The sequence below is a fragment of the Balaenoptera musculus genome, chromosome 4, assembly GCF_009873245.2.
Source record: "Balaenoptera musculus isolate JJ_BM4_2016_0621 chromosome 4, mBalMus1.pri.v3, whole genome shotgun sequence".
In the NCBI taxonomy this organism is placed as follows: Eukaryota; Metazoa; Chordata; class Mammalia; order Artiodactyla; family Balaenopteridae; genus Balaenoptera; species Balaenoptera musculus.
In genome coordinates, this window is record NC_045788.1 from 76,788,852 (window position 1) to 76,815,499 (window position 26,648).

General features: G+C 42.6%; 2 protein-coding genes across 6 annotated transcripts in view; one reads left to right on the plus strand and one right to left on the minus strand.

Moving 5' to 3' along the window:
* Nucleotides 1-510: 510 nt before the first annotated feature.
* DTX3L (deltex E3 ubiquitin ligase 3L) lies at nt 511-9,276 on the minus strand. Its single transcript, XM_036850967.1, has 5 exons — nt 8,959-9,276; nt 7,893-8,098; nt 4,102-5,637; nt 3,463-3,680; nt 511-2,620 (listed from the first exon to the last, which is right to left on the minus strand). The coding sequence occupies exons 1-5, from the start codon at nt 9,158-9,160 to the stop codon at nt 2,551-2,553; spliced, it is 2,232 nt and encodes a 743-aa protein (XP_036706862.1). The 5' UTR covers nt 9,161-9,276; the 3' UTR covers nt 511-2,550.
* Nucleotides 9,239-26,648, plus strand: part of PARP9 (poly(ADP-ribose) polymerase family member 9) — a 30,763-nt gene continuing 13,353 nt past the window's right edge. For 3 of the 5 annotated variants that reach the window (XM_036850961.1, XM_036850964.1, XM_036850965.1), the window contains exons 1-7: nt 9,248-9,334; nt 14,157-14,238; nt 15,051-15,084; nt 17,281-18,125; nt 19,577-19,801; nt 21,040-21,240; nt 24,257-24,320. In XM_036850961.1, the coding sequence (XP_036706856.1) occupies nt 14,224-14,238; nt 15,051-15,084; nt 17,281-18,125; nt 19,577-19,801; nt 21,040-21,240; nt 24,257-24,320 (1,384 nt within the window). In that variant the 5' untranslated portion in view covers nt 9,248-9,334; nt 14,157-14,223. Of the gene's footprint in view, nt 9,335-9,354; nt 9,469-14,156; nt 14,239-15,050; nt 15,085-17,280; nt 18,126-19,576; nt 19,802-21,039; nt 21,241-24,256; nt 24,321-26,648 lie in introns of those variants that run through there. The other 2 variants (XM_036850963.1, XM_036850962.1) reach the window with 2 other exon arrangements.

Sequence of the window (26,648 nt, forward strand, 5' to 3'; positions counted from 1 at the left end):
CCCACACGTTGAAATTGGATGCAGAAACTTACTATCTTTAGGGAGACATCAAATATCTCAATATTATTTGTAATTCTCTTTTTTTCTTTGGAGAAAAAGGTGCCCTAATTTGCTGGGGCCTAGTGAGCCATTTCAGTAATCCAGCACTAATGCTAGAAAGGTGAAGCAAAAACTCTTGCAGCAAGGAGGGGCAAGTGTAGTTTGATGGGTTATTATGCATGCTTTCTCTAAAAGGAGAGAAGAGATGAAACCTGCAGTCTACCTTTACCTTTGTAGCAACCTATATGTTAAGGAGGAAAAATACTAAGAAACGTGATTTTTACAGCTGAACGTGGCAGCAGTGAAGTCAATAGTAAAGTTCTACTGTGATACTGTTTAGCAACAGCTACACACAAAATCAAGCAAAGACATCTGCCCACATGGTATGTTGTACGCTGTATGTATTGTAGGAAACACCCAGAATCTAAACCTAAGGAAAAAGAAAAAAGAAGTGGGAAGGAATGCAATCTGTTCCTAAAATGGATATAACTTTATTTATAGCAGATATCAATGATAATACCTTCCACAGAGCAAAAGCAGTAATCCAAAGGCTCACAAACCACACTATGAAACTTGCGTACACGTTGCAATCAAGGATCCAGCCCTTAGCAGGGACCAAACTTTTGCTTTTTTGAAGCAAATTTAGCTAAAATATCCATAGATACAAAACAATCATAACTCTAAGACTTTAATGAATCACCAAAAACTAAATGTCTAATCTGATTTTTTTAAAAAAGACATATCATTTACCTTAAACTTCCTCAACTCTCCGGACAAAGAAAAAGATTCTGGTTTTTCAAGTTCTTCAAACAGGAATTCCTTAGAGGAAATCTGCCTTGAGCACTGGGCAGGAATCCATTTCTGAGAGAAGCTCAGAATAATGGGAACGCCTCAGCTTCCTCCATGGAGGAAAAGACCCCTGTAGGAGACAGTACAGCTCTAGGGCACAGAAGCCTTGGAGCCAGACTAACTCCTTCGAATCCCAGAACTTCTGCTTCTTATTTATGTGACCTTTGTCAAGGTACTTATCCTCTCTGTGCATCAGTTTTCTCAGTTATGAAATGGGGATACCAATAGTATCAATCACACAGATATAAAGCTCTTATAAAGGGGACAAAATAAGTACACAATATTAACTATTACTGTCTGACCAAGAAAACTGTGTGTACACATATCTTTAGGAAAAGAAAATGACATCTCTTTCATCATTTTTGGAGAGAGGCTGGGACATGGATAACGAGATAGTTTGCTGTTAAAACTTTCTTCTGACTTGAGGAACCATTTAAAAGTAAATTTTGACATGTCCGTATTCCTTATGGTAGGCACGACTCTAGTCTTTTCTCTGTCCAGACATTATTAGGGAGACATATTTTAAGGGAGAAAGCATGACGTGGTAGGACTTAGCAAAAGGGAGGAAGAGGGTTTTTTCTCATGAGAAAATGAGAGTCTGTGGAGATTCCTGTGATTTATCTGTTAAAACTGCAAGTGGGGTATACATAAAAGTACAATAATATCCAGAGGGAAAAATGTTCAGAGATGGGTAGCATTACTAGGGCAGGGGAAGCGCACACCATATGGCAAGTTATAAGAATCAGCAGGGAGCAAGGACAAAGTTAGAGGCCGGTCAGAGTTCAGAGGCCACAAGTTCTGGAGTAAGAAACTCCGTTTCCCAAATAAGTGGTGAGGACTCCAGAGCTGTCTTCCTTACTCCTGCCTCTGCCAAAGATTTAAGGAACATGTTTCTCTGCGGGGTTACTAGCAACTTGAGTCAGGCAGCAAACATTTATTAAGCACCAACTGTTCACCAGGCTCTGTGTTGTCAAAAATAACAGCCTTATTCCCTTTATTACCAGGGTTGCTCAGGCTCTGTCCTGGCCACTCCTCTGGCCATGGGGCAGGGAGGGGAACGTAGGTCTCTAATTTTGCATAACCAAAGCCCTCCTCCCACCCAACCACCCTTCACATTAGGGTTTTACTTTTAGGGTAGGGGTCAAAGAGCAAACAGACAAAACTGAAGGACTACCCGAGAGATGGCAATAAAAGGAGGATCCACTGACAGCTGGTACTTCAGTTGAACAACACAGAAGATGATTTCAGATCCACAGCACTCCACCCCTCTAGCCTCCACAAGGATGACACGAGAATGAGGCACACTACCTCTGCAGCAAGATTACACAGATCTCCGGGGCTTTTATCTTCCAGAAAATGTAACACTCCAGAAATGACAGACCAGCAGATTCTTACTCTTACACAAAGCACGTCTTTTTTTTTTTTTTCTGGCTGTGCAGCCAGGGTTTTAGTTCCCCAACCGTGGGATCGAACCTGTGCCCCCTGCAGTGGAAGCTCTCGGAGTCCTAACCCCTGCACCACCGGGGAATTCCCCACAAACCACTTCTTGAGATGAAACAATTTTAAAGGTGTTTTTACATAAGGATTTAGATTAGAATTTACTCTGCTTCTTCAACTGTGCCTTTTGCAAGCTTGGCTCAACTTTTCCTTCCAATACTCTTCTTACTCAATTCCTTTATCTTTCAGCTCCTGTTTGACACGTTTCAGATAGTCAGGATCAGGGTAGCCATACCTGCAGAAGAAAAAGGCCCTTAGCTTCATCACAGATGGTTTTAAAGAATCTGTACAGTAGGTCCCTGGCATTAACATTCAGTGTTGCAAATATTCACAAGCAATCCTGAAGGCTGATTTGTAAGTGTGCTGATGTGAGTCATTTCACTAGTGAGTAGGCCTAGCTGTCTGCCCAGTATCTGCCTTCCAACAAGACTTCAATTTTCAGCTCATGGTTAGCAATGACTCTTATAAAGTTATAATATACTATATTTTTATGGAGGGTAATCATTTTGCTACAGGAAGATTTTCAAATTTGGGAAATTAAGTCTTAAGATGTATTCCTTTTTGAATATTAAGGGTCTGAGGTATTCTATCTGAATTTCATAAAGAGCAATTGGATTGCCCATAATACAACTTACATCTCCATTAAGTAAGACTTTTTCTAGAGTTCTGTTAGCCAAGTGAATTTAGGATCTCTATGGACTCACGGGAGGGGAGGGTAGAAGAAAGGGTGATCTTAAAAGAAGACGAAGTAAATAACATTCGTAGGATCTACCCTTCAAATAGACATGAAACCCCAAATTAAATCACCTTAGATTCCATTCATCTTGGATTCTGAAGATCTGCTGCCCACTGATGCAGAATTTATTAACTGTATGACACTTTGTGGTTGGGAGGGTAGAAGGTCATAGGAACCAATCTTCCTATCTTTGAGATGATCACCCCAAATGAGCATCTGTCAAAATACTGCATCCAATCCCACTGCTAGAAACTGTCTCCTTACAGTCACATCCTCAAATCACCATGTTTTACGACCTCTAAATTCTGTTTAGCAGCCATTCTGTTTCAAAAGCTTCTCACCTTTCTGGTCCCCCAAACCTGGACGTTTTGTGGTGGATATCATTCCACGTAACGACATCTGAGACTCCTAATGCTCGAGAGTCTCCCACTGTGAAAATCAGTTTTTGGTCAAAGGCCCTACGAAGCAGATGCAAAACCTCATTTCCTTCCTCGTTATCAGGCAAGTATGCAGTTCGACATATTCCAGAAAATCTCTTTCCTGGGTTTGGGTGCTCTTTCTATATGAAGGCAAGAAAATGTCACATGAAAACATTGTGTCAGAATTTTACTATATGTGTAGATGTGTTCATATGCATATAGAGCAAACAAAAATCAACAAAAGTATTCAAGGTTTGCTCACGTTCTCCATATAATTCATATTTCTCCTCTTTCCCCAAGTTCATGCTGGGAACACTATCCACCTTCCTGACTTCCCCCACTCCAGCGCACAATCACCACCCACCCTTTCTCTGCCTTAATAGACACAAAAGATACCTAAATTATACGTAAACATTGTTAGCTGTATCAGCATTTAAAATCCTTGCATATGACCATGGAGATAACTACCTGGGAAATCCACTGTCTAATTGGTAACAGTCCCTGTTGCTCTGGTAATCCCAGCATACTGGAAAGAAACCCATGGACCTCAGAAACACTTACTGTTTGTATGCCTTCTTCAATACTGTAAGTAATCACAATGGTGCCACAGGATTCATAACCTGGAAGTGAGTCTCTTTTGAAAACGACATACATGTTTCCATGTGGCTGATTCCCTTTCTGGACACCATAGGAAGTCTGGCACAAAGGACAGACTGGCTTATATGACAAGGCTTTGTTGATACAAGGGCTGCAGAAATCATGCTTGCACTTTGAGAGCACTTTTCTGTTGCTAATGGTGTTCAAACAGATGGTACATATGTCCTTTTCCTTGTCCACTTCTGACACCTCAGAACTGGCAGAGCGCTGCAATGTTGGTGAAGCTGTTTTTGAATCATTACTATCAGTGTCCGTGGGTGTTTCATTCCATTTCTCTCTAGCTAATGGAGACATTCCCCCTCTGTTTAAGACATACTGTTTTGCCTTTGTAAGGTGATTTGGCAACCCAATCAAAGTCATTGACTCTTGATTTAGCACAAAGTCTATATCTGGATGCCTTTTTCGAAAGTCATCAGAGAACTTGGTCCCATGTAAGTGCTTTGTCTCCTTGCCCAAAAGTTTCAGCAAAAGAACTTCTCTCACAATCTGACATGAGACATGTTGATAGGCATCGATGAAACTTGAATAAGCATGCACAGATAGATCTAACTCCTTGGTTTTAGGTTCAAATAGAATGCAGATTTTCTGACTTGTTCTCAAAACCTTACTTTGAGTGTCATACTTTTTTTCTATCTGTGATATCTCCTGGAGTAACTCTGCTTCTAAAAGCTTATAGTGAGCAGTGTCAACCTCAATTCCATTCATCATGTGCTTGGGAGTCACTATTTTCACAGGCGCCTTGGGAAGACTTTCAGAGATTTGTGAGGCAAGAAAATGTTTGGCAGCTGAAATGTCATCTGTGGTCCCAAGGAGAGTTAATTCTCCTCCCTTCTCCGTTACGAGGAGCTTTGTAAACTGGTGATTTAATTCCTGTTTGATTTTGTGTGCCTGCTCACTGTCTGCCAGAGCAACGCATTCCTGCTTCAGCGTCTCCACACTCTTCTGAAATTCTCTGACAAAAGACTCGCGAGCTGCTTCGAGGTTACCTGATTGACTTGAGGTGAAGTCTAAATAGACCATATTCGGAGAACTCTTCTGAGTTTTTATTTTTGTACCAAATCTTTTCTTTATTGAGTGTATTTTATCAGGGCAGGTGTATGTGAAGTATTCAAAGAGAGCCAAGGGAACTTCAAAACGGTTGTTTTTTTCTTCCGACCTGGTTTTTGGTTCAGAGGGAGAAACACAGCTGTTCCCGTCCTGCTGATGGAGTGGCTCCCCCTCTGTTGTCAAAGGGGAAGATTCTCGTTTCTGCTCCTTTTCCAGGAGGTGTTCACTCAAGAAGCCATGTATTTTTTCAATATCTCTGAAGTCACCGCGCACTTTCTCAATTCCTTCATGGCCCTTCACTCGTTCGACATTGGGGCAGAGAATGGCGATGTGTTCCCTCTGCTCTTTAGAGAACAGGTGACAGTTCAGTTCAGCCGTGACAGTAAGAAAGATCTGAAATTTTAAAAGGGAACAAATAAAATCTATTAGACATCCAGGTCTACGTTCCTCTCAGGAGAATGTCTAGAGACTAGAGAAATAACCGCCGTGACTTCTTTCAAATCCTTTTTGCAAAGCATGCAATGTACTACAACCCAGAGGCACCCAGCCCTGTCTGTACATTAGAATGGCCTGGGGAGAAAAAAAACAAAAAAACAAAACCAAGGCCCAAGCACATCTCCAGAGATTCTGATGTAAATGTAGAGCCTGGGCACTAACATTTTTAAAAGTTCCATGGGGCTTCCCTGGTGGCGCAGTGGGTAAGAATCCACCTGCCAATGCAGGGGACACGGGTTTGAGCCCTGGTCCGGGAAGATCCCACATGCCACGGAGCAACTAAACCCGTGTGCCACAACTACTAAGCCTGCGCTCTAGAGCCTGCAAGCCACAGCTACTGAGCCCACGTGCCACAGCTACTGAAGCCTGCGCGTCTAGAGCCCGTGCTCCGCAACAGAGAAGCCACTGCAATGAGAAGCCCACACACCGCAATGAAGAGTAGCCCCCGCTCGCTGCAACTAGAGAAAGCCCACGTGCAGCATCGAAGACCCAATGCAGCCATAAATAAATAAATAAATAAATAAATTTATTAAAAAAAAAAAAAAAGTTCCATGGACAGGAAGTCTGGATTCTAGAGCTGCCACTATTGCTTTGACCTTGGGGAGTAGGGCAGAGGGAAGGCACTTTGTTCGACTTTCTGGGTAAACTGCTATGTTTCTCACTGAAGAGTGTGCGCCTGGGAGGGAGCCATAAATCTGAGGGTGATGTTTTTCCTATTATTGTTTTTTCTCTTCTGCCCTCATCCTTCTTTCTTTTTTTCTCTTTTTAAAAAACAAAACAAAACTAACCCCCTAACTGCATGCAGTGTTGCTGGGCCCTCTAAACCCTGGCCTTTAGAAGCTCAAGTATAAGACAAACACCAGATTAGGCGAAAAAGGACAGAGGCAAATTGAATGTAATATCAAAGCAAGATTCCTAATGTTTTGTTCTCCCTCGAGGTCTTTGCACAAGCTATTTCCTCTGCATATAACATCCTTCCTCTAGATCTTCAAAATGTTTCCTGAATCCAGCCACTTCTCACACCTCCATCAGGACCACCCAGAGTCCAAGCCATTGTCATCTTGCACCTGGCTCACTGCAACCCCTCCTAACTGGACTCTGACCTTCCACTTCAGCCTCTTCCTAGATTCTGTTCTCCACACAGCAGCCAGAGTGATCCTGCAGAAGTGTGAACCAGATCACTCTATTCCCCTGCTTAAAACCATCTAAGGAATCTCTTAACATTTAAGTTAAAATCCAAAGTCCTAACCTTTATCCCTCAAAGACCTGACTTCTAGGTACCTCTCCAAGTTCCTCTCTCACTCTCTCTCTTGCTCTCTGCCCTCCAGCCACGCTGGTCTCCCTCTTTGAAGCTCTTGGGCTCAGGATGTGAGCTCCTGTCTGGATGTGTGTGGGGAGAGGGGGAGAGGGGGTGTCAGCTTTACACTTGTTTTTTTCCCTCTGCCTAGAACCTTCTTCCCCTAGAAATCCACTTACCTAGCTCGCTTACTTCATTTGTGTCTCTACTCAGAGGTCACCTCATTTGAGAGGTTTTTCCTGATATCCTATTTAAAATAGTAGTCCTGTTACTATCATTTATCCTGCTTTATTCTTCTTCCTAGCAGATATTTATCACTGGCAGATATTTTATTCCGTATCTATATGTTTAGTATTATTGTCTGGTTCCCTCACTAGAATGTAAGGTCCCTTGAGGGCAGGGTCTGCTGTGTTCCTGGCTGATCTTCAGCTCCTGTGACAGTGCCTGGCACACAGTAGGCAGTTGATACTGATTTGTCGAATGACTCTGCATGGCTGGCCCCTGCTCATCATTCAAGTCTCAGGCCAAATGTCACCTCCTCAGAGACTCTGACTTCTGGTCGGAAATAACACAGATTCCTTCTCCTTCCTTGCCCTGGCCCTGTCACTCTCTAAGGCAAAACCCCATTATATTTTCTCCTTAGCACGTATCACTCTCTGAAATGGTTTTATTTATTTTGTTTTCTTGCTTATTGTCTTTCTATGTACCTCTCCATCCCCAGCAGGGACCTGTCTGTTGTGTTCACCTCTGTGTCCCAATGTCTACAACAGTGCCAGGCTCATAATAAATCCTCAGCAAATGGTCCTTGGACTGGAGAGGAAGTTGCAGGAACATACCTAGCTCCTTCAATACTCACCTTCTGGACACAGGAATCCACAATGCTAGAAATGTCCTTTTCATTTGGATGCTTCTCACCAGGCCTCGCCCCTTTTCGTGACTGTGTCAAAGAAGACATCCTGGTGTTCTTCTCTACTGCATTTTCATTGGGTTCCAGGAAAACAGTCACAGGTTTGTTGGCAACCACAATTTGGTGCTTTCCTTTCTTCAACACTCCCTCCTTACCTTCAGTGGAGACATTAAATATATACATACACATAGAAATGGGAGCAATTTCAAATAATCCTCTTACTCATGCATCTGTACCTTGCCCCAGCACCCTCCCAGTAAGGGCAGCTCCCTGCGTCCTGGAATGGTGGGTTGGTGATAAGGTGAGGGAGCTATTCCAAACTCTAAAGTAGGCAGCTGAAGTTCTACTGTAGAAAGGAAAGCTTAATGATAATGGAATATCGTCCACTCATTAACAGTTTCAGGAAAGTCATGTTCCTGAAACTGTTGCCAGTTCCCCATTTCAATGACACTCATTATGAGTTAAGTGAAGACAGCAGGAATCAGAAGTGTAGACTCAGTTTTACAGCTACTATGTGTTTACTGACATCCAGAGGAAAAGGCTGGGAGGAAATATAGCAAAATGTTCACATTGTTTCTCTCCAGGTGGTTTTCTTCTTTATTCTTTTCTCCCTTTTCCATAGTGAGCATATATAACTTTTCGAATTCTCAAAAACAAATCAGTGGAATAATTATATAAAACATAAAAGTGAAATTCCTAAGTGACAAGGGCTGACAGGCGTCTGGGGGTGGCAAGCGTGTTCTGAGAGCTGAGAAATAGGAGTCACGGCGTGGAGACTGCAAAGTATCAACTTTCAGGCGCAGCCGGCCCAGGTCAGAGACTGGGGACTTGTGAGCACTGTCCTCCTCTCTGGGGCTGCGCCTCTTGCCAGCAGGACCCCCAGGTTCCTGTCCCCCACCAGACTTTCTCCCGCCCTCTCTCCTAGGTCAGCTTGAACTGGGTCTGCATGGAGCCCCCCACCCCTCCCCTCTTCCCAGGGACGGTGGTTGTCCCCCAGCCCGGGCCCGCAGCTCACTCGCCCTTTGCACGAACTGCACCCGGAAGGTGTCCGAGTTGGGGTCGTTGCGGTCCAGGGCCTGCACGGTGCACTCCCCGCCGCCCGACTCCCGGCTCTGGAAGTACTTTTCCAGCTTCCATGTAAGGCGGGTGCCGGGATGCGACACCCGCACGAGCAGCGGGGACGGCGGGCAGAGGTTCGAAGCCATGGCTCTCCGCATGGGGATGGCGCCGCGACTCGCGACGCCGCTGTGCCGGGCCCGGGCAGGGGTGCGTCCGGCCCCGCCGCCCTGGAGCGCAAAGTTTCAGTTTCGCTTTTCCGGAGATCACTTTCGGTTCCCGGCAGAGCCGCACCCGCTCCTCTCTTCGCTGCCCTCCCTGCCGCGGACTGCCGGGTGAGTAGGTCCTGTCCCCTGTTCCCGGGGCGCTGGGGCGCCGAGGCGCCCGGGTCTCCTCTCCTGCGGACTCGGGCGGGGAGCAGGCAGGGGAGAAGCGGTCGAGAGACGCGCCCAGGGCCAAGCCTACCCTGGTGAGGATGGAGGCTGGGCAGATGCTCAAGTCAAAGAAAGTTTCTCCTGAGTTTGTGATTCCTTTTTTTTTTTTCCTTTTAACTCTTACTGTTGTTACTATTATTTGCAGCTGAAATGTAATTCACATTCTGAATTCAGGTTAAACTTACCTACACTTTTTTAAAATTTGAATTTGTTCACCTGCGTTGTGACACAGCACATGTTACCTTCTCTAACGCTATGCTTTAGACTGGCTCTTGGGGCTTTTCTGCTCTCATTTCTCGATTTGGCCAACAATACTGAACTCCATGCTGTGCCCTGTGTACTAGGGAATAAAGGTGAAAGGGGAGGCACCTGACCTCACCTGCTGGTAGGGTGAGGTAGACTTGTGACTAAAGAAGCAAAATCTCTTGAAGGCCTCGAGAGGAAGTTTGAAGAAGAATCTTAAAAGAGAGGAGAGGGAGGGATGGGGAGCATCAAAGGCACAGAGACCACTGTATCTGAAGCACAGAGGGGACACTGAGGCCTTGGGAAGCTGTGATGAGTAAGGGAGATGACGGAGGAAGGGTCTAGATCAGTGCTGTCCAATAGAAATATAATGTGAGCTACATATTAATTTTTTTTAGTAGCTATAATTTTTAAAGTACAAACAGGTGAAATTAATTTTAATTTTATGTTATTTAGCTCACTATATCCTAAATTAACCATTTAGGCATGTAATCAATGTTAAAAACTTATTGAGATATTTTACATTCTTTTTTGTCATCCTGAGTCGTTGCAATCCAGTGTTTATCTCACATTTACATCACCTTTCAGTTGTGATTAGCCACATTTCAAGTGTTCAAGAGCTACATGTGGCTAATGACCCACACTGGACCGCACAGTTCTAGACGGTGAAAAGTCTTCAAGATCGTAACGAGATATGGAAGGCTCGTAGGCAGGGCAAGCAGGAGAGTGACATGTCAGATGTGCATTTTAGAAAGCTGGTGTTGACAATCATGTGAAGGACACATTTCCATGCAGGGATGAATGGAGGTGGAGAGGCCAGAGGTAAGATTTTTTTGCACGTGTCTGGTAAGACTGGAAATGGGTGAGTCTTTATGAAGAGCAATTTGCCAGTGCTATCAGAATTATGACTGCATATACATCCCTATTCTGCAGTTCCACTTCTAGGAATTTGTCCCGTGTATTGATTAGCACCTGTGTGTAGTGACCTATGTACTAAGTTGTTCTTTACAGCCTTTTTTATCATAGTAAAAGATTAGAAACTCCTTGTGTCCATAAAAGGGGGTGCTAGCAGTTGAATAACTTATAGTGCATCTATGCAATGGAATGCAATGAGCAGTAGAAAGAAGGAAGACCCTCTCTATGTGCTAACATGGAAAGATCTCTAGAATACATTAAATGGAAAAGGGAAGATGCAGAACAGTGTGTATAACATGCTACCTTTTGAGGATGGGCACAGGCTCTGAAGAGCACTCTGACCAAGGTGATGTCCCAGAGCTTCCTCCCCATGAGGGCAAAGACCCAGAGGTGAAGGAGAGTTTGGAGAACATCGAGTAGTGCCATTTCGCAGCACTGTAATTCCGCCGGAGCATTGGGTATGTAAAGGGGAGGCTGGGACACTGATATGACAGAGAGACCCTTGAATGCCAGGCTGAAGAGCTTGATCTTTAACATAGGTGATGGAGTCTGCTGAAGGTTTTGAGCAGAGAGTGCTTTTCAAATAAATGCCTTCTTTGTGAGGAAAAAAAGATGCTTCTTTTGTGTAAAAATGCTTCTGGAAGGACACAGGAGAAGCTAATAACAGTGATTGCCTCTGGGAAGGGAATTTAGTGAGGGGAGTAGGAGGGAACCTTTTATACTTTCGAAATTTGAACAATTCAAACAATAAAATATAAAATTAAGTACATTTAAATGTTTAAAAAGAATGTATCGCCATAGCTCAGGCAAGAGGCCCTGAGGCCCTGAAGTGAAGTGGTATCAATGGGCAAGGAGGGTAGGGCTGTATTTGAAAGTGATTTAGGTGGACAGGACCCAGTGATGAGTTGAATATGGGACAGAAGATTCTAGATTTCTGACTTGAGTGGATAAATGGTGTATCATTTACCAAGCTGTGGAATCCAGGAGATAAAGCATGGATTTTGGAGGGGGTTGGGTGAGGGTAGGTAGCAGTGCCGGGAGTGGAGATGAGGAGACTATGGGTCCAGTTTTGCAGAGGCTGTGTTTGAGGGGACTACGGGACGTTCAGGTAGTCTTGAAAAGTGAGGCTTAGGAGAGCCATAGCCTAGAGGTACAGATGTGGGAGTCATATTTGCAGCTGGTGTGTTGATGTCGTGAGAGTGGATGAGATCACCCTTTGAGGGTGTACAGAATGAGCTGAGACGTGCCTCTCGACAAAATCCTGGGATAGTTGACTGAGGCTGAATCCAGGGGAAAGGTCTGTAAAGGCAAAGTGAGAGGTAACAAAAGAACCAAGGGAAGATGGTATAGGAGAAGCCAAAAAGCAGAGGTTCAGGAATCAGAGAATGAAATGAAGAATGAAACTATAGAGAGAGGTCAAATAAAGATTAGGACAGAAGAGAGTCCACTGGGGTTAGCCACGTGGAAGACACTGACGAGCAGTTTCAGAGGGGGCTGGGGATGAGCTGGGAGTCAGACTGCAGTGGGCTGAGCAGGCAGATGGACGGAGAGCCAACTCCTTCATGCTGCCCATGAAGAGAAAGGAACATGGTAGGAACCAGTGATGGAAAGCTGGGAAGGCTTTTGTTGCTATTGTTGTTGTTAAAATAAAATAGAAGAGATTGAATGTTTTGGACAATATGCTCCTTGTTTCTAATTTCTTTGGGGTTAAAAGAGTGTCATCCCCCACTGCCAAGCCTATCCCAGAGCCCCTGAAGCCTGGTCTGAACAAGAATATACTCAGAGAAAACCATAATTCAAAAAAACACATGCACCCTATGTTCATATCAACACTATTTACAATAGCCAGGACATGGAAGCAACCTACCATCAACAGAGGAATGAAAAAGAAGATGTGGTACATATATAGAATGGAATATTACTCAGCCATAAAAAGGAACAAAATTGGGTCATTTGTAGAGACATGGATGGATCCAGAGAGTGTCATACAGAGTGAATTAAGTCAGAAAGAGAAAAGCAAATATCATATAATAAAGCGTATATGTGGAATCTAGAAAAATGGTATAGATGATCTTATTTGCAAAGCAGAAATAGAGACATAGACATAGAGAACAAATGTATGGATACCAAGGGGGAAAGGGGTGGGGAGGGAGGGCTTGGGAGACTGGGATTGACACCTATACATTATTGATACCATGTATAAAATAGACAATTGCTGGGAACATACTGTATAGCACAGGGAACTCTACCTAATACACTGTGGTAACCTAAACGGGAGGGAAGTCCAAAAGGGAGGGGATACCTGTATGTGTATGGCTGATTTATTCCGTTGTGCAGTGGAGGCTAGCACAACATTGTAAAGCAACCAGACTCCATTAAAAAATTAATAATGAAAAAGAAAAAAGAAAAAAGAAAACAAGTGCAACATCATATAAAGAAAAACCCACTGGAAGCCCACAGTGGGAGCAGATGCGGCAGTTTTCCTTCTTTTGTGAAAACAGCAGTGCCCTCTGGAGGCAAAAATGCGTCTTCTCCCTGCATTTTTGGATTATACTTGGACTTGCAGCTTTTCCTGACACGTAAGAATAATCCTCCTGCCAATGCAGGTCACATGGGTTCGAGCCCTGGTCCAGGAAGATCCCACATGCTGCGGAGCAACTAAGACCGTGAGCGACAACTACTGACCCCAGACGCCTAGAGCCCGTGCTCCGCAACAAGAGAAGCCACTGCATTGAGAAGCCCGCGCACCACAACGAAGAGTAGCCACTGCTGGCCGCAACTAGAGAAAGCCCGTGCGCAGCAATGAAGAACCAACGCAGCCAAAAATAAAATAAATAAATATTACCGAGAAAAAAAAAGAAAGAATGATAGTGTTCTGATGCTGTAGAGAGTCGCACAAAATTTTCCTATTGCAAAGGCATCAGAAATCATTTCAGAGGCCTAGAGGCGACTATGTGGAAACAAGTGTGGGCAACGGTGTCTTTAAGCGTTTTTATTATTATTCTCCTCAAAATTCACAGTCTTTAATTCCTACCTGTTAGAAGGAAAAATTATTAAAATGTGTTTTCCCATGGTCTCTGATTTTTATCCAGACAATCCCCTTTCTAATTCGATCAGAGCTATTTATCACGAACTCAGTAACGTACATCCTCCACAGGCATAAGCACAGTTCCCTCTCTTTGGACCCCTTCCAGGGGTCTTCACTCACTCATAGGCTGGTTTTTCCTCATTGCTCTTTGAATGCTGTGCTTAGTTTTACCATTTGGTATCATCCTCCTCTTCTAAATATGTAAAAGCCTGCTTCGTCCTTTAAGGCCTGGCTCTAGCCTCACCTTCTTCATAAAGCTTTCCCTGCTGTAGCCCATACAGTTTTTTCCCTTCTTTGAATCTCTCTGTAAAGGATAGAGGGTAAACAGTAACAACAGCAGCAAAAGCAATGTGTGCATCTTCACCAATGAAATTAAAAATCACTCAAGATCAGAAATCTTGTTTAGTCTTCCTGTTGTGTGTTCTCACCAAATTCCCTAAGATGCTCATCATATTACATCCTTCTATTCATTCCTAGAAGGGGGCCGCCACATTTGGGAAACGCAAAACAGAGTAAACATTGAAAGACCCCAGAGACCTGGAGGATGGACTTTTCCAAGGTAAAAAGCATAAATGTATATAAGTAATAAACTTTGATCAGCACGTGAATAGTTCTTCCTGTAACAGCAAAAAATCTGGGGTCTTCAGTTATAACTGGCATTCTTATTTGGTTTTACTCTCCCAGTAAAAGTTTTCTCCTTGCCCCATGCGAGAGTCGGGGACTCAAGAATATGCTAGTATAATCAACAGAGTCAACATGAGCATGGGTGATTTTTTGTAAAATGTCGCCTCAGTATCATTTTTATTCTCTCTACTCATTCAGCAATTCTGCTTTTGCAGAATGCGGGAAGGAGGATGATGGAGGAGGAATAAAAGTAAGGGACTAGGGAAAAGGCACCTCATTTGTTTATCCTGAAAGTTCCACATTCAGGCTTGTATCACGAAATAAGCAATTGAAAGTGGTAGATGGTGAGGTGTAGCTGATGAGGCTCAGGTCCCTATGTCTTCTGTTCTGTCTAGAGAAACTCCACAAACCTTTGGAGATTGGAGTCCTGTCTGAGAGTTTTGGGTCATTTTGGTCTGTGACCTTTGAGCCTTTTCAAGTGGTAATCTCCAGCCCTTCATCCCATCCAGAATTAAGAGTGCATTGGCCTCTAGGGAAGCGGGGTAGAGTCAGTGTTGGCTGGAACATTTAGTATTTCAAGTATTTCAGGCACACTGATTAAACAAACAAATGTGTTCCCCTTCCCCCTCAAACCCAGTGTTCTTAGGAAGGTTTCTGTTGCTTTGTGTTTATGAAACGGTATTTGTCATCAGTAATCTGTAAATCATTCAGTCTCAATTTTTTTTAAACCACTCTCCCTTTTCACAGGGTGTTGGAGCAGCAGCTTACAATGAGAAATCAGGTAGGAGCACCTCACTCTCACTCTTGTCTCAGAAAATCTTTGCTCCTATCTTTCCTCAGTGGAGAAAGGGGAGTACAGAGGAGACTATCTCCCCCACAGATGCTCAGGTGCGTGACTGCAGGACCTTGTGGGGACCGGGCATATGCCTCAGAAGGGGGACTGCTTTGGAAGCAGTGTGGCACCAGCAGATGTGTTTCCTTAGGGCTCTCGTGGATCCTATCCTTTGCCCACAAGATGTGAGACCCTTCTGACCACAGCCCTAGAGCTGAAACTGTTCATAAGAGGTGACCCACTGATTGTCTCCTTGCTCAACAAGGCTTGTAAGAGCCAAAATGGAACCTGCCTAAACTTGGGTGGCCCACTTGAGATTTTCAACCAAAGCACAAGCCTGTTGGCTCTGACTACTCATGTGCTGCTGCTTTTAGGTAATTGTAATTGAGGCCACCAGAGGTCTTTCTAGGTGGCTCAGATTAGAAATGGGAATTGAAGTAAAAAATAATTAATTACTACACTATAATCTATTTTAGGGCACACATTTTTTTCACATCTCTGAAATAAGGCTACTTTCTACCCACTGATAGGTTTAGTTGGCATCGTTTTTCCTTTCTCAGTGGCATATAATAATGATGCCTTAGACCCCATGAAATGCACTGTCACAGGTCGGGTTCTCCACGACGCGGAAACTGAGATGGAGTTAGGAATGCAGAAGGTAAAAGGAAAAGAGAAGAAGCTGGATTGGGCAGGTGAAGCCATCAGACTGCAATGAAAACCTGGCAAAGCTCTGCCAGCCCGGGCTTCCCTGGTGGCGCAGTGGGTAAGAGTCCGCCTGCCAATGCAGGGGACACAGGTTCGAGCCCTGGTCCAGGAAGATCCCACATGCCGTGGAGCAGCTAAGCCCGTGCGCCACAACTACTGAACCTGCGCTCTAGAGCCCGCGAGCCACAACTACTGAAGCCCGTGCGCCTAGAGCCCGTGCTCTGCAACAAGAGAAGCCACTGCAGTGAGAAGCCTGTGCACCACAACGAAGAGTAGCCCCCTGCTCGCCGCAACTAGAGAAAAGCCCCCGTGCAGCGACTAAGACCCAATGCAGCCAATAATTAATTAATTAATTAATTAATTTAAAAAAAACAACTCTGCCAGCCTGAGGTTGCTCACTGGCGGAGTCCCACGTTGGACATCAATGGCCTTGTTCAGCCATTGATGGGAGCCACACTGAGAATAGCGTGACCTGGGTTGGAAGGCTGAGATGGGCCCTGAGGGACTAACAACTGGAGGCTGTCAGCTAACCATACTGCCCCCTTCACTGAAGGGGGATCTGAGCAGCACATCATCTTGCTGCCACATGCAGTAAATAATTTTTAGCCAATCAGTTTTAATTCCACCAAAATTGCGCTACAAAACTAGAGTATGGTGAAGAATTATTTACTGTCATATTGTCAATGCTCCGCCCATGTGCTGGACTATGCACCCAGGAGCATCCTCGACCAATGACTGATAAAAACTGAATAAATATCCCAGCTCCTTTACCCCTCTGGTGATATAATGCTGAGACACATGGTCTAAACTGTCCCCCTGTGGAGTTAAGCGTCATCTGCTTTGTAACACCCCCTTTATTCATTTCTTTCCTTTCCCTGTCTCACTTTCCCACTCTCCTCTTGCCATCCCACACCCCTGGTGTTTTCTGGGATAACCTCCCAAATAAACTTACACTCAAACCTCTGCCTCAGAATCAGCTTCTAGGAGAACCCAAGCCAAGACACTGACAAAGGCAAACGAGTTATGAATAAAGCCTCCACATATTTTTGACTCATAAGTAAGTCCTTTCTAATACTTGTGCCTTAAGCATGGGTCTTCCCAAACTTGCCATTTTTATGTAGATTTTTTAAATCTATGAGCCCTGATATGCACAGTTTTAAACCACCATCATTGTATCATAGTAGCTACCACTTATTGAATATTTACTGTATGCCAGGCACACGACTAAGCACTTTATGGTGACTTACCATTGAAAACTCTTGGATATCTTTGGTCTAATTACAGGTCTAGGTGAGAGGGAGAATCAGGAAGGGACCTAGAGGAAGCTCATCTTTCCTTTTGCACAGAAGAAGCTCAGTCTCCTGGTGTGAAGTAGAATTACATTCTTCTCAAAGGAACTCTTGCTCATTTCTTTATTTTTTATCTTCTCTCCTTTTCCAGAGATTGATACTCTCAGAGAAAACTACAGTCGGCAAATTTCCATTAATCACAATGACTTCAAAATTTTAAAAAATAATGAGAGTCGGCTGTGGGAAGTCCTCCAGAATAAATTTAGCTGTATCTTTAGCCTAGTCTCTCCAGCCCAGGAAGGTAACAGTGAGTCTCGACAAGTCTTCAGAAAAATGCTGATGCCCAGGCTAGAGTTATCTGTCTGGAAGGATGACCTCACCAGACATGCTGTTGACGCTGTGGTGAATGCAGCCAATGAAGACCTCATGCATGGGGGAGGCCTGGCCCAGGCCCTTGTGAAAGCTGGCGGCCTTGAAATCCAAGAGGAGAGCAGAAGATATATTTCCTTATATGGCAAAATTCCTACTGGTGACATAGCTATCACAGGAGCAGGGAAGCTTCCCTGCAAACTCATTATCCATGCTGTTGGGCCTCGGTGGGGGTTAATGGATAGACAGGAATGTATCGGTAAGCTGAAAAGAGCCATTACAAATATTTTGGATTTTGTCAATAGTAAAGCGTGCACTAAGACAGTAGCGATTCCAGCCCTGAGCTCTGGGATTTTCCAGTTCCCTCTGGATTGGTGTACACAGGTCATTGTGGAAACTATCAAGTGTTACTTCCAAAACATGCAACTAGCCAGTAATTTGAAAGAAATTCACCTGGTAAGCAATGAGGACCGTACTGTTGCTGCCTTTAAAACTGCTTCAGAAGTCATCCTAGGGAGGAACGAGCTGGGGTCCCGGGTGAGTCAAGAAGCCAGCCACCTTTTCAATACTATGGTTGTGAACAACCTGACTCTCCAGATTGTCCAGGGCCTCATTGAAATGCAGGAAGTAAGTCTTTGTTTTATTCTCTTGCACTACCAAAGGGGATCCCTGAACTGTTTATTACCTATCAAGTATGTTTTGAGCATATACTATTTCAAACACGGTTTAGAAAGCATCTTGTTAAGTAAGGTTAAGAGTATGGATTTCAGAGCCAGACCATTTGGATTTCAATACTAGCTTTGCCACTTACTAACTGGGTGACCTGAATCAAATTACTTTACCTTTTGATCCTCAGTTTCCTCATCTGTAAAAGAAGGATAATAATAGCACTTATATCTTAGAGTTGGAATCAATACACATAAACTGCTTAGAATAAAACTTGGCATGTGATAAGTATTTATAATTATTATCGCCATTATTCTTAGGCACCATGAGGAAATAGAACAATCTTTGATTCCGAGGAACTTAAAATCTATTTTATTCTTTTTATGTAAAAAGATTCTCTATTTGAAAAATCTCGTTGGGGAGACAAACCATCTGAACATTTCTAAAGCAACCTAGCAATAATAAACAAAAAAGTCTTAATACAAAGTGAATTCGTATTTAAGAGTATATACATTTGTGACAAGAGTGGAGTGTAGTAGCTCAAGAAGGATTACTTCAGAAGATGTGAGTTTTAAATCTGATCTCAAGTTATGATAGTTATGAATTGGCAGGAGAAGAGGCCTGGGTGGTTAAAATGACAGATCAGAGAGATACAGGGGAATTGACAGATCAAAAGTGGTAGGCTGGACCAGTCAGGAGACCTAAGCGGAGCTGTAAATCGTATTCTGAGTATATGGCTCTGTGCCAGGAGCTGAGGAGGATACAAAGTGTAACTTAGCATTTAGCCAGGGATCATAGGGCACAAAGGTGAGGACCCTGACAGGGAGGGGAGGGAGTCAGGGTAACAGTGAACCTAGGTATTTCTGGATTAGTGCAGCTTCTCTGCCAGGCAGAGAGCACCTCGAAGGTGGGAATCGTGGCTTGTTCATCTCTGTAGCCCTGGGGCTGGTCTCTGGGCACGCATCTGGCTGTTCAACAAATTACTGATGAGTAACTGAAGGGGGCAGCAGGGAGCAAGGGCTGCAACAGAGGAAGAGAGAGAAAGGATATAAGGCTATATTATCTATTTTTCCCCTGGATCTGTGACTCTCCTATGGCCACAATCAAATAGACTTAATCACAAGTGAAAAAATGCCATTTATTGCCTGCAAGACAATTAGAAAGAAGACTGAGGGAACGGCATGAGATGAAATATTTATTTGATAAGTCATTAATATGCCAATTTAAAATTAAAGTAGAAGCATCCTGGTTGAATGACTTATCCCTTTAACTAAAATTTTATTGTATTTAATTATTGCCAACACAAGGAACTTTAAAATTTGTAAAGGGTGCCAATGTCCCCGACTTGCAAATTAGTCATTTAAGAAAAAGTAATTTAACACTGAATCTTGTTCATTTTTTTCCCTTTTCAGACGAATGTAATTGTTAATTGTGTACATCCACATGGTCTTAGAGCTACATCTGTGTCAAAATCAATTCTACAAGCAGCAGGAGATGAAATAGAAAGGGAATTTAGCCAAAATATGCCTAAAACACCACTAGATTCCCAGTTGGTACTGGTCACAAAAGGATTTAAATTGCCCTGCAAATACGTATACCATGTGTTGTGGCCTTCAAGATGTTCTGAAGAAAAACTGGTAAGGTCAAAATAAATTTATCTTTCTGTATCTCCAGAGTCTATGTAGTCTGTTGAATTTCCATCCTATCATTACGTTCATGAAATGTTATTGTCAAGTGGAATAATCCCCATTCTCTACTACTCCTGTGAATACCTGAAATACTAAACAGGTATTGTTGTCACAAGTTATCATAAGTTTAATTTAAAATATCACCTAACCCATGTCTAAATTTTAAGTGGACATATCGCAGATAGACACAGAAACATCAGGGCTCCCTCAGTCTGCACACTTGTTCACCTCACCGCACCCAGTGACCCTGTAGGCCTTTTCCTACGTGGGCCTGGGGTTCAGCCTCTCCATATCTCCTGCCATCTGTTAAACTCCAGGAGGACCTGGGATCTCCCGTCCAATACCATTCCAGTCAAATCTATCACCTGTGGTGTCTGTGCCTGTGGTGGAGCTTAGCTTTCTGCCTGACTCTACAACTGAGGGACATAAATTACATGCATTAAAGAATAGGGGGAACCTACTGACAAGTGGAGAGAGGGAAACTTAGTCCCCTTTTCTACCTTTGTCTATCTTTATTTTGTCTCCATTTCTGGTCTTCTCTTGTTTAGAGAGCCCTCAAATCCCAAATTGGTCCTCCAGTCACTCTCTACCCCTCAGTTTTTCAAGGTCCTTCTACATTAGTAAAACCTTCCTACATTAGTACAACTAATATACTAGTATATTAGTATAATGTAGGAAGGTTATTAGATAACCTTCCTACATTAGTATTCAGTTTGAATGTTGAAACATTGATGGAAGTGTAAATCTGCCAAAAAAAATTACATAACAGATCTTAATGACATTAAATAAATGTTGCTTACTTACTTTAACCTCTACCTCCTTTATTAAAGCTCTTTATGTTGACCCAGAAGTGGGTCAGGGAAGTGGGGATAAACTGAAGGTTGGCTCTCTAACCTGTGGAGAAGACTACATAAACTGAGGGAAATCACGATGCTCAGGCGTCCTGAATGGCACAAAATGGGCCACTCAATTACTTCAGTTTCTCAGCCCTTTCATTTCTCATCATCTAACCTTATAGCTATAATGGGTCCCCTATGGAGTGGTACCTTTCCTGTTCTCTGAGGAGGGATGGACATGGCCCTGAGGAATAGTGGAGGCTGGCATTGTAAAATATGGGCAGGATTAAGGGGTAAGTGAAGTCTTATTTTTGACTCAAGGCTGATGTTGAATTTGTGTTTTTCCTGCAGACATTGGAAACTGCAATGAAGAAATGCTTGGAAAAATGCCTTGAGCTAAATATAACTTCCATTTCCTTTCCTGCCCTTGGGACTGGAATCTCTGCAGCAGCAGAGATTATGTTTAATGAAGTTTTAATATTTGCCAGACACCATTTGCAACCATTAACTGTAAAGTTTGTGATCTTCCCAAAAGAACGGCAGTTATATAAGGTAAGTTAATGTCTTAGAAATGTCCTGCAGTTCGTTTGTTCATTCATTCACTCAACAACATCTGTTTAGTATCTCCAAAGCAAGACATGGGGCCTGTTAAGTGCTGTACAGCATGGTGATGGTCTAACTTGGTGAAATTTAATTTCTATAAGTTGCTCACTTCTGACCTAGTAAAGAATGTCATTGTACAAGCCATGTTTACCCCACTACCTAGCTTCTCTCTTGTCCTTTGTTGGCATTTATTCTTCCCTCTGCTCCTTAAAGGTAAGCAACCTCCTAGTTTTATGGGGTCCTCTACTCCTTCCCCTTCTCTTTCCCACCTCCCAGGCTGTCTCCATGTGGGGGGTGGTTGCCATTTTCTCTCTCCCTACAAGGAAACAGATTTGTTCTATCTTGTTCTTTTCTGGAACAAGTGTAAAGGTTCTTATTCCTCTTGCTGCCTCACTAGACACAGGGAGGTTTGTAGTGTTTACTGATTTCCATTGCTGACGTCAAGCTATCCATGTTACATCATTGAAGAAGGAATTGGAAAGAGGTGTTCACAGTGGGGTCTCATGAGCCAGTGTAAACCAGCTCCAGTACACCACTGTCTCATCCACAGCTGACCTGAAAGATGGGTGAATTACCCAATGAAGTAGCTTACCTTATTGACAAAATTAAACATCCTGTCATTCGAATGAAGTCCACCAGTCCCTCCCCGCCCCCAGCAGAGGACTGTTACCGGGCCCAGATCGGTGCCCTGAGTACATCTCTGGACTGTCCATAAAGCACCACATCCCTGTAAGAGGAATTAACCACAACTAGAAAAGAAGGCTCTCATTCTCTTCAACATACAAACAAAAATGTAAATGGCGGTTCAACAGGACAGAAAAGATCAACCACAGTCTGAGGGCTTCCCCAGAGGCTAATAATAACAGTAGTTGCCATGAGTTGCATCAGCCAGCTACTGTGCCAAGAAGAAGCTGTCTCTCTTCATTCTCCCCTCAGTCCTATGATGAAGCCACTACTGTCATCTCCATTTTACAAATGGGACCAGAGGTTGATATGTACACACCAATCCAGTGGCTGAGCCAAGATTCCAACCTGTGTCTGTTGGTCTGACCCCAAAGCCTGTGTTCTGAACCACTAAGCAAAAATACAGAAAAAATAACTTGAAAGATGATACAGCTTTCAGTTTTGTAACTCAAAGGAGAAGATTATCTTACAAAGTAATTTATGTTATACCCTGAACATTGACCATTCCTTCAGGCTTTTTTCAATGTTAACACTACATTATGTCCATGTGGAAGTATGACGTGCACGTACACATATGTGTACACCTCTGGTCTTCTGCTAAGCACATCTTTTCTTCCTAAATAAGTCTTTCAGTGAGGGGTGTATGTTCAGAAAGATCAGAGGGCAACTTACACAGTTCTTCACAGGGGGCATTACCTTGGCAAGGTCCCTATACTCCAGAAAATGGATCTGTCAGGCATCTAGAGTGGACCTGACTCAGGAAGACCAACCAATTACTGAGCTCACAATAAAGTGATACTTATGTTCACACACTCATGAATTTCCAGTTCATGGATGACAATGAGTAAATAATTCCCCAGCTGACTGAAATACTGTGTTCACTAGTATTTCATGATGATAAGGGTCCTGGGTGCCACTGAGTATCTGTAAAAGGCAATGAACAGTCATTCATTTGGTTATTTAACAAATATGTATTGCATATCTACCTTGTGCCAGACATCATGTCTCAGAATAAGGAACTCCTTACTAGGAACACTCCTCACATTCCTCACATGAGGTGTTAGTCATTCGTGGACAGAGCTGGAAAAACTGCCAAATTCTTGCCATTTGGATCTACTTTTCCAGACTGCTTGCAGACTGTCTGCTTGTTATCCACACCCTCTATGTTATTGATACTGATTAAGGTACAGTTTTCTTTCACATTCAGTTCAAAAGCCTTGCCTAAATGATTTCTAACCCTGGGACACATACTGACCTTTAAGTGACTTTGGAAGAGAGCTGATTTTTATCCATGTTGTGTTTGGCAGCTGTTATTAGTCTGTTTATCAGCAGATAATGTTATGTCATTTGTTTTGGAGGGCAGGGAAGTTCCTCCCTGTTATGACCTCTCCAGGTACTAAATAAGCATGGTAAGATTGAGGGCTTTTTTGCTCTGTAAATAGCAGCTGCAAATACAATTTATGAAGAAAAAGTACTGCAGATTAAGAAGCTTCATTATTAAAGTTCAGACGCAATGAAAATCTAGTCTTTACCTCATTATTTACCATCTTTTTCAATGAAGAATTACTGCCAATTGCATCAAATTTAAACAAGGAAGACCCTGGGCGTGGTGGTTCCAAACCCTAGGAGAGATGAGTTTTTTCAAATAGATACTATGTTAAAGGATCTACCTGGCAATATACATAAATCTTTGTGTGTAGACTGTCACATACTAATAATTATAACAATGGCTAACATATTGAATATTTATAATATGCTGGGTACAATTATAAGCACTTTACAGGAATTGATCATTTATTTAATCTACAAACAAAGCATGGTGTGCGTATAACTTTTTAAAATGAATTTGTTTTATTGATTACAAGAGCATCTGCCTCTGTTTGTCTTCTTCAGTGACATATCCACAGCTTTAGTTCAGTGCCTAATATGCAATTAGCAGGGCATTAATATCTATGAATGAATGAATGAATGAATGAATGAATAAATGATATTTTGCCTTGGGATGTACATTCTCCTTTTTTTTATGCCAGATTTTAAGGTGGTTTTTTTTCTTTTTCCATTTTTCCTATACTTGTTTCCCCTACATGTTCTAATAGATTGTAGTGCTGCACTTGCGGTTCCCGAGGACTTTCCTAAAGGCTGCTTTAGATTTGTGGCAGTGGAAATGGGGGATGACAGAGTGGATGAGGTCAAGTATGTGAGTGTAGGTAGAGAGAGGGATTTTGATGACAGTGGCTAAAAGCCCCACTTAGGACTCTCTGCTCTGTTTTGCTTCTCGTAGGTTTTCAGCACTGAAATGGAAAAGAATAAGTTGAAGCTGCAGGGTCTCAACAATTACCCTGGTGGTGAGTAAGAAACTCACGGATCTAGAAATAGAGTCTACCACCATAGGCTCATTTTATTCTTGATCATCCGAACTAATGGAGGGGAGAAGATGAATAAATAAGCCAAACATGTTTCATTGTGCTCCTGCCTGGATACCAATGTGCTCTATACCTGACCATGATTCTATTTTTGCTCAGTCTAGTTTCATGATATGAATAGAGAGAAGCTAAGTTGAAGTAGGTAATCCACAGTGTGGGTAGTTCATTCACAAATAGATGTCTATATTTTTTTTTCGTAAGCTTACTAAGCCAGTTACTCTTTCTGATTTGAATGGAGTGCCATCTAAATGGAGTTACTTATTAGTAATCATAGAAAATACATATCAGTAATACCAGATAATAATAAGTGGATTAAACCAATGCTACCCAAACCTGGGTAATCATTGGGATTGTGATGGAAACTTTAAAACAAACAAACAAACAAAAATATGTATGGCCTAACCCGACAGATTCTGATTCAGGAACTTTGGGTCTGGGCCAAACATGTATACTTTTCAATGCTTCCTGGTCAGTTTTGCTGCAGAACCAGGTCTGGGGATCACTGGACTAAACCAATCCTGGTAGTTGTTGGAGAAGGATTAACTTTGTCTTATAACTTCATTCCTGTAGAGGAGTTTGAGTGGACTGAGATGGAATTGTGTCATGACAACTAGGATGTGTACTTCTGAAATAGTCTTTTAATCCACAGTGTTCTATAGATGTTAAGAACACCAGACATTCAACCAGCAATAGAAACTATTAGGATATTTTCTATTAGGGTCGAAATGATTTGCTTATACCCTTTATTAGAAGAGTTCACTTTTGGACATTCAGTGTCCAGCAGTGTTGGAAATGAAGAAGAGGGAACTTGAAGAGCTCTGGCCTGTGACTGCACCTCTTATGAGCTTATTTATCTATCTGTAAAATGGTGATAATGACAGATGGTTGTGAGGATAACTGGAGATTATGTATGTAAAAATGTTCTGTAAATTACGAAGCATTAAACAAATGCCAGGGGATAAATAATGAATGAGAGGATGGCCAGACTCCCCAGGTGGCCTAGAAGAGGGAGAGATGCCCTTTGACTGGAAGGGAGCAAGAATGGCTTCACGGACAAGATGGTTCTAAGTTGGGCTTTGAGGATGGCAAGATTTTCAATGGCCAGAGTTGGTGGGGGTAGGGCACCCAAAGTGAAGAAAACTCACAGAAGCAAACAAATGCACTGCATGTTTGGGAAACCACAATGACTCTAAGGAAGTTAGATAGGAGGAGTTTTAGGAGAGGATAATATGCAAGAGGAACATACAAATGTCCCTATATCATTAATCTGAAAAATGGGGCCAGGAGGTGCCATTTACTTCAGTAATTTTTGAGGACATCGATAAAGGAATTATAGTACAGGACAGTAACAGACATTAATAATGATTAATGATGGTGATCTCAGATTATTAAGGAAAAGTTAAACTATTTAGGAAGGCAGGGAAGTTATGTTTCCATTATAAGTATTTAACTAATAAATAGTTAAAGTTAATTATGTTTTGGTGCTAGAAGAGACTCCTTTAGTGATTTCAATAATTTAATTACCTAGAAGAACAACTCTTCTTTCCTACTAATGATGGATAAATGAAATATCACCATGCATTGTTTTTATTTTCTCCTAAAAATAATATAAGCTCCCAGGCAGAACAAGCGTTTTTTAAAAAAGTATGTCATCAATATAAGAACCTCTGTCACTTCTTACTGTTGTCTAAAACTTTGGCTTTTATTGTTACCAGAGGGAGGCCATTCTCCCCCTCCTACTTTTAGGTATGTCCTGGTACTTTTTCATAGCTCCTGGTACCACCCAACTGCTATATCAGGGGAAAAGATGCTAATGACCACTACTGTCCTGAGATCACTCACTGGGAAGCAGAATTGTATGAGCACTGGAGTCAGGTTACCCACACACCTACCAGCTCCCTGGCCACCACTTACAAGTCCTGTAACTATGGGCATGTTACTTAATAACTTTCTGAATCAGTTTCCTCATTTGTAATATGGGTCCTACTAATAGTACGTATTTCATAGGATTGTGAGAATTGAATAAAATAATACATGTAAAGCACTTAGAATAATGCCTAGAAATATTAAGTGTTCAACTTACTTTTTCCCCTCAAAATATGTTTCTGAGATTTATCCGTGTAGTTAAAGTTTACTCCTTTTCATTGCTATAATATTCCATTGTTTAGCAGCACTGAACTCCAAGTGTTGGTTGTGGAGGTGCAAAATGTTCTGTCATATACAGATAAGATATAAAAAGGAATCCCAGGT

Bases quoted from the DNA above. Each gene is read 5' to 3' on its own strand.
- DTX3L (XM_036850967.1), bottom strand. From the start codon at position 9,160: ATGCGGAGAGCCATGGCTTCGAACCTCTGCCCGCCGTCCCCGCTGCTC. The intron at 8,099-8,958 runs GTGAGCTGCGGG...TCTCCACTGAAG, and splicing joins GCAGTTCGTGCAAAGGGCGA to GTAAGGAGGGAGTGTTGAAG. The intron at 5,638-7,892 runs GTGAGTATTGAA...TTAAAATTTCAG, and splicing joins TGGATTCCTGTGTCCAGAAG to ATCTTTCTTACTGTCACGGC.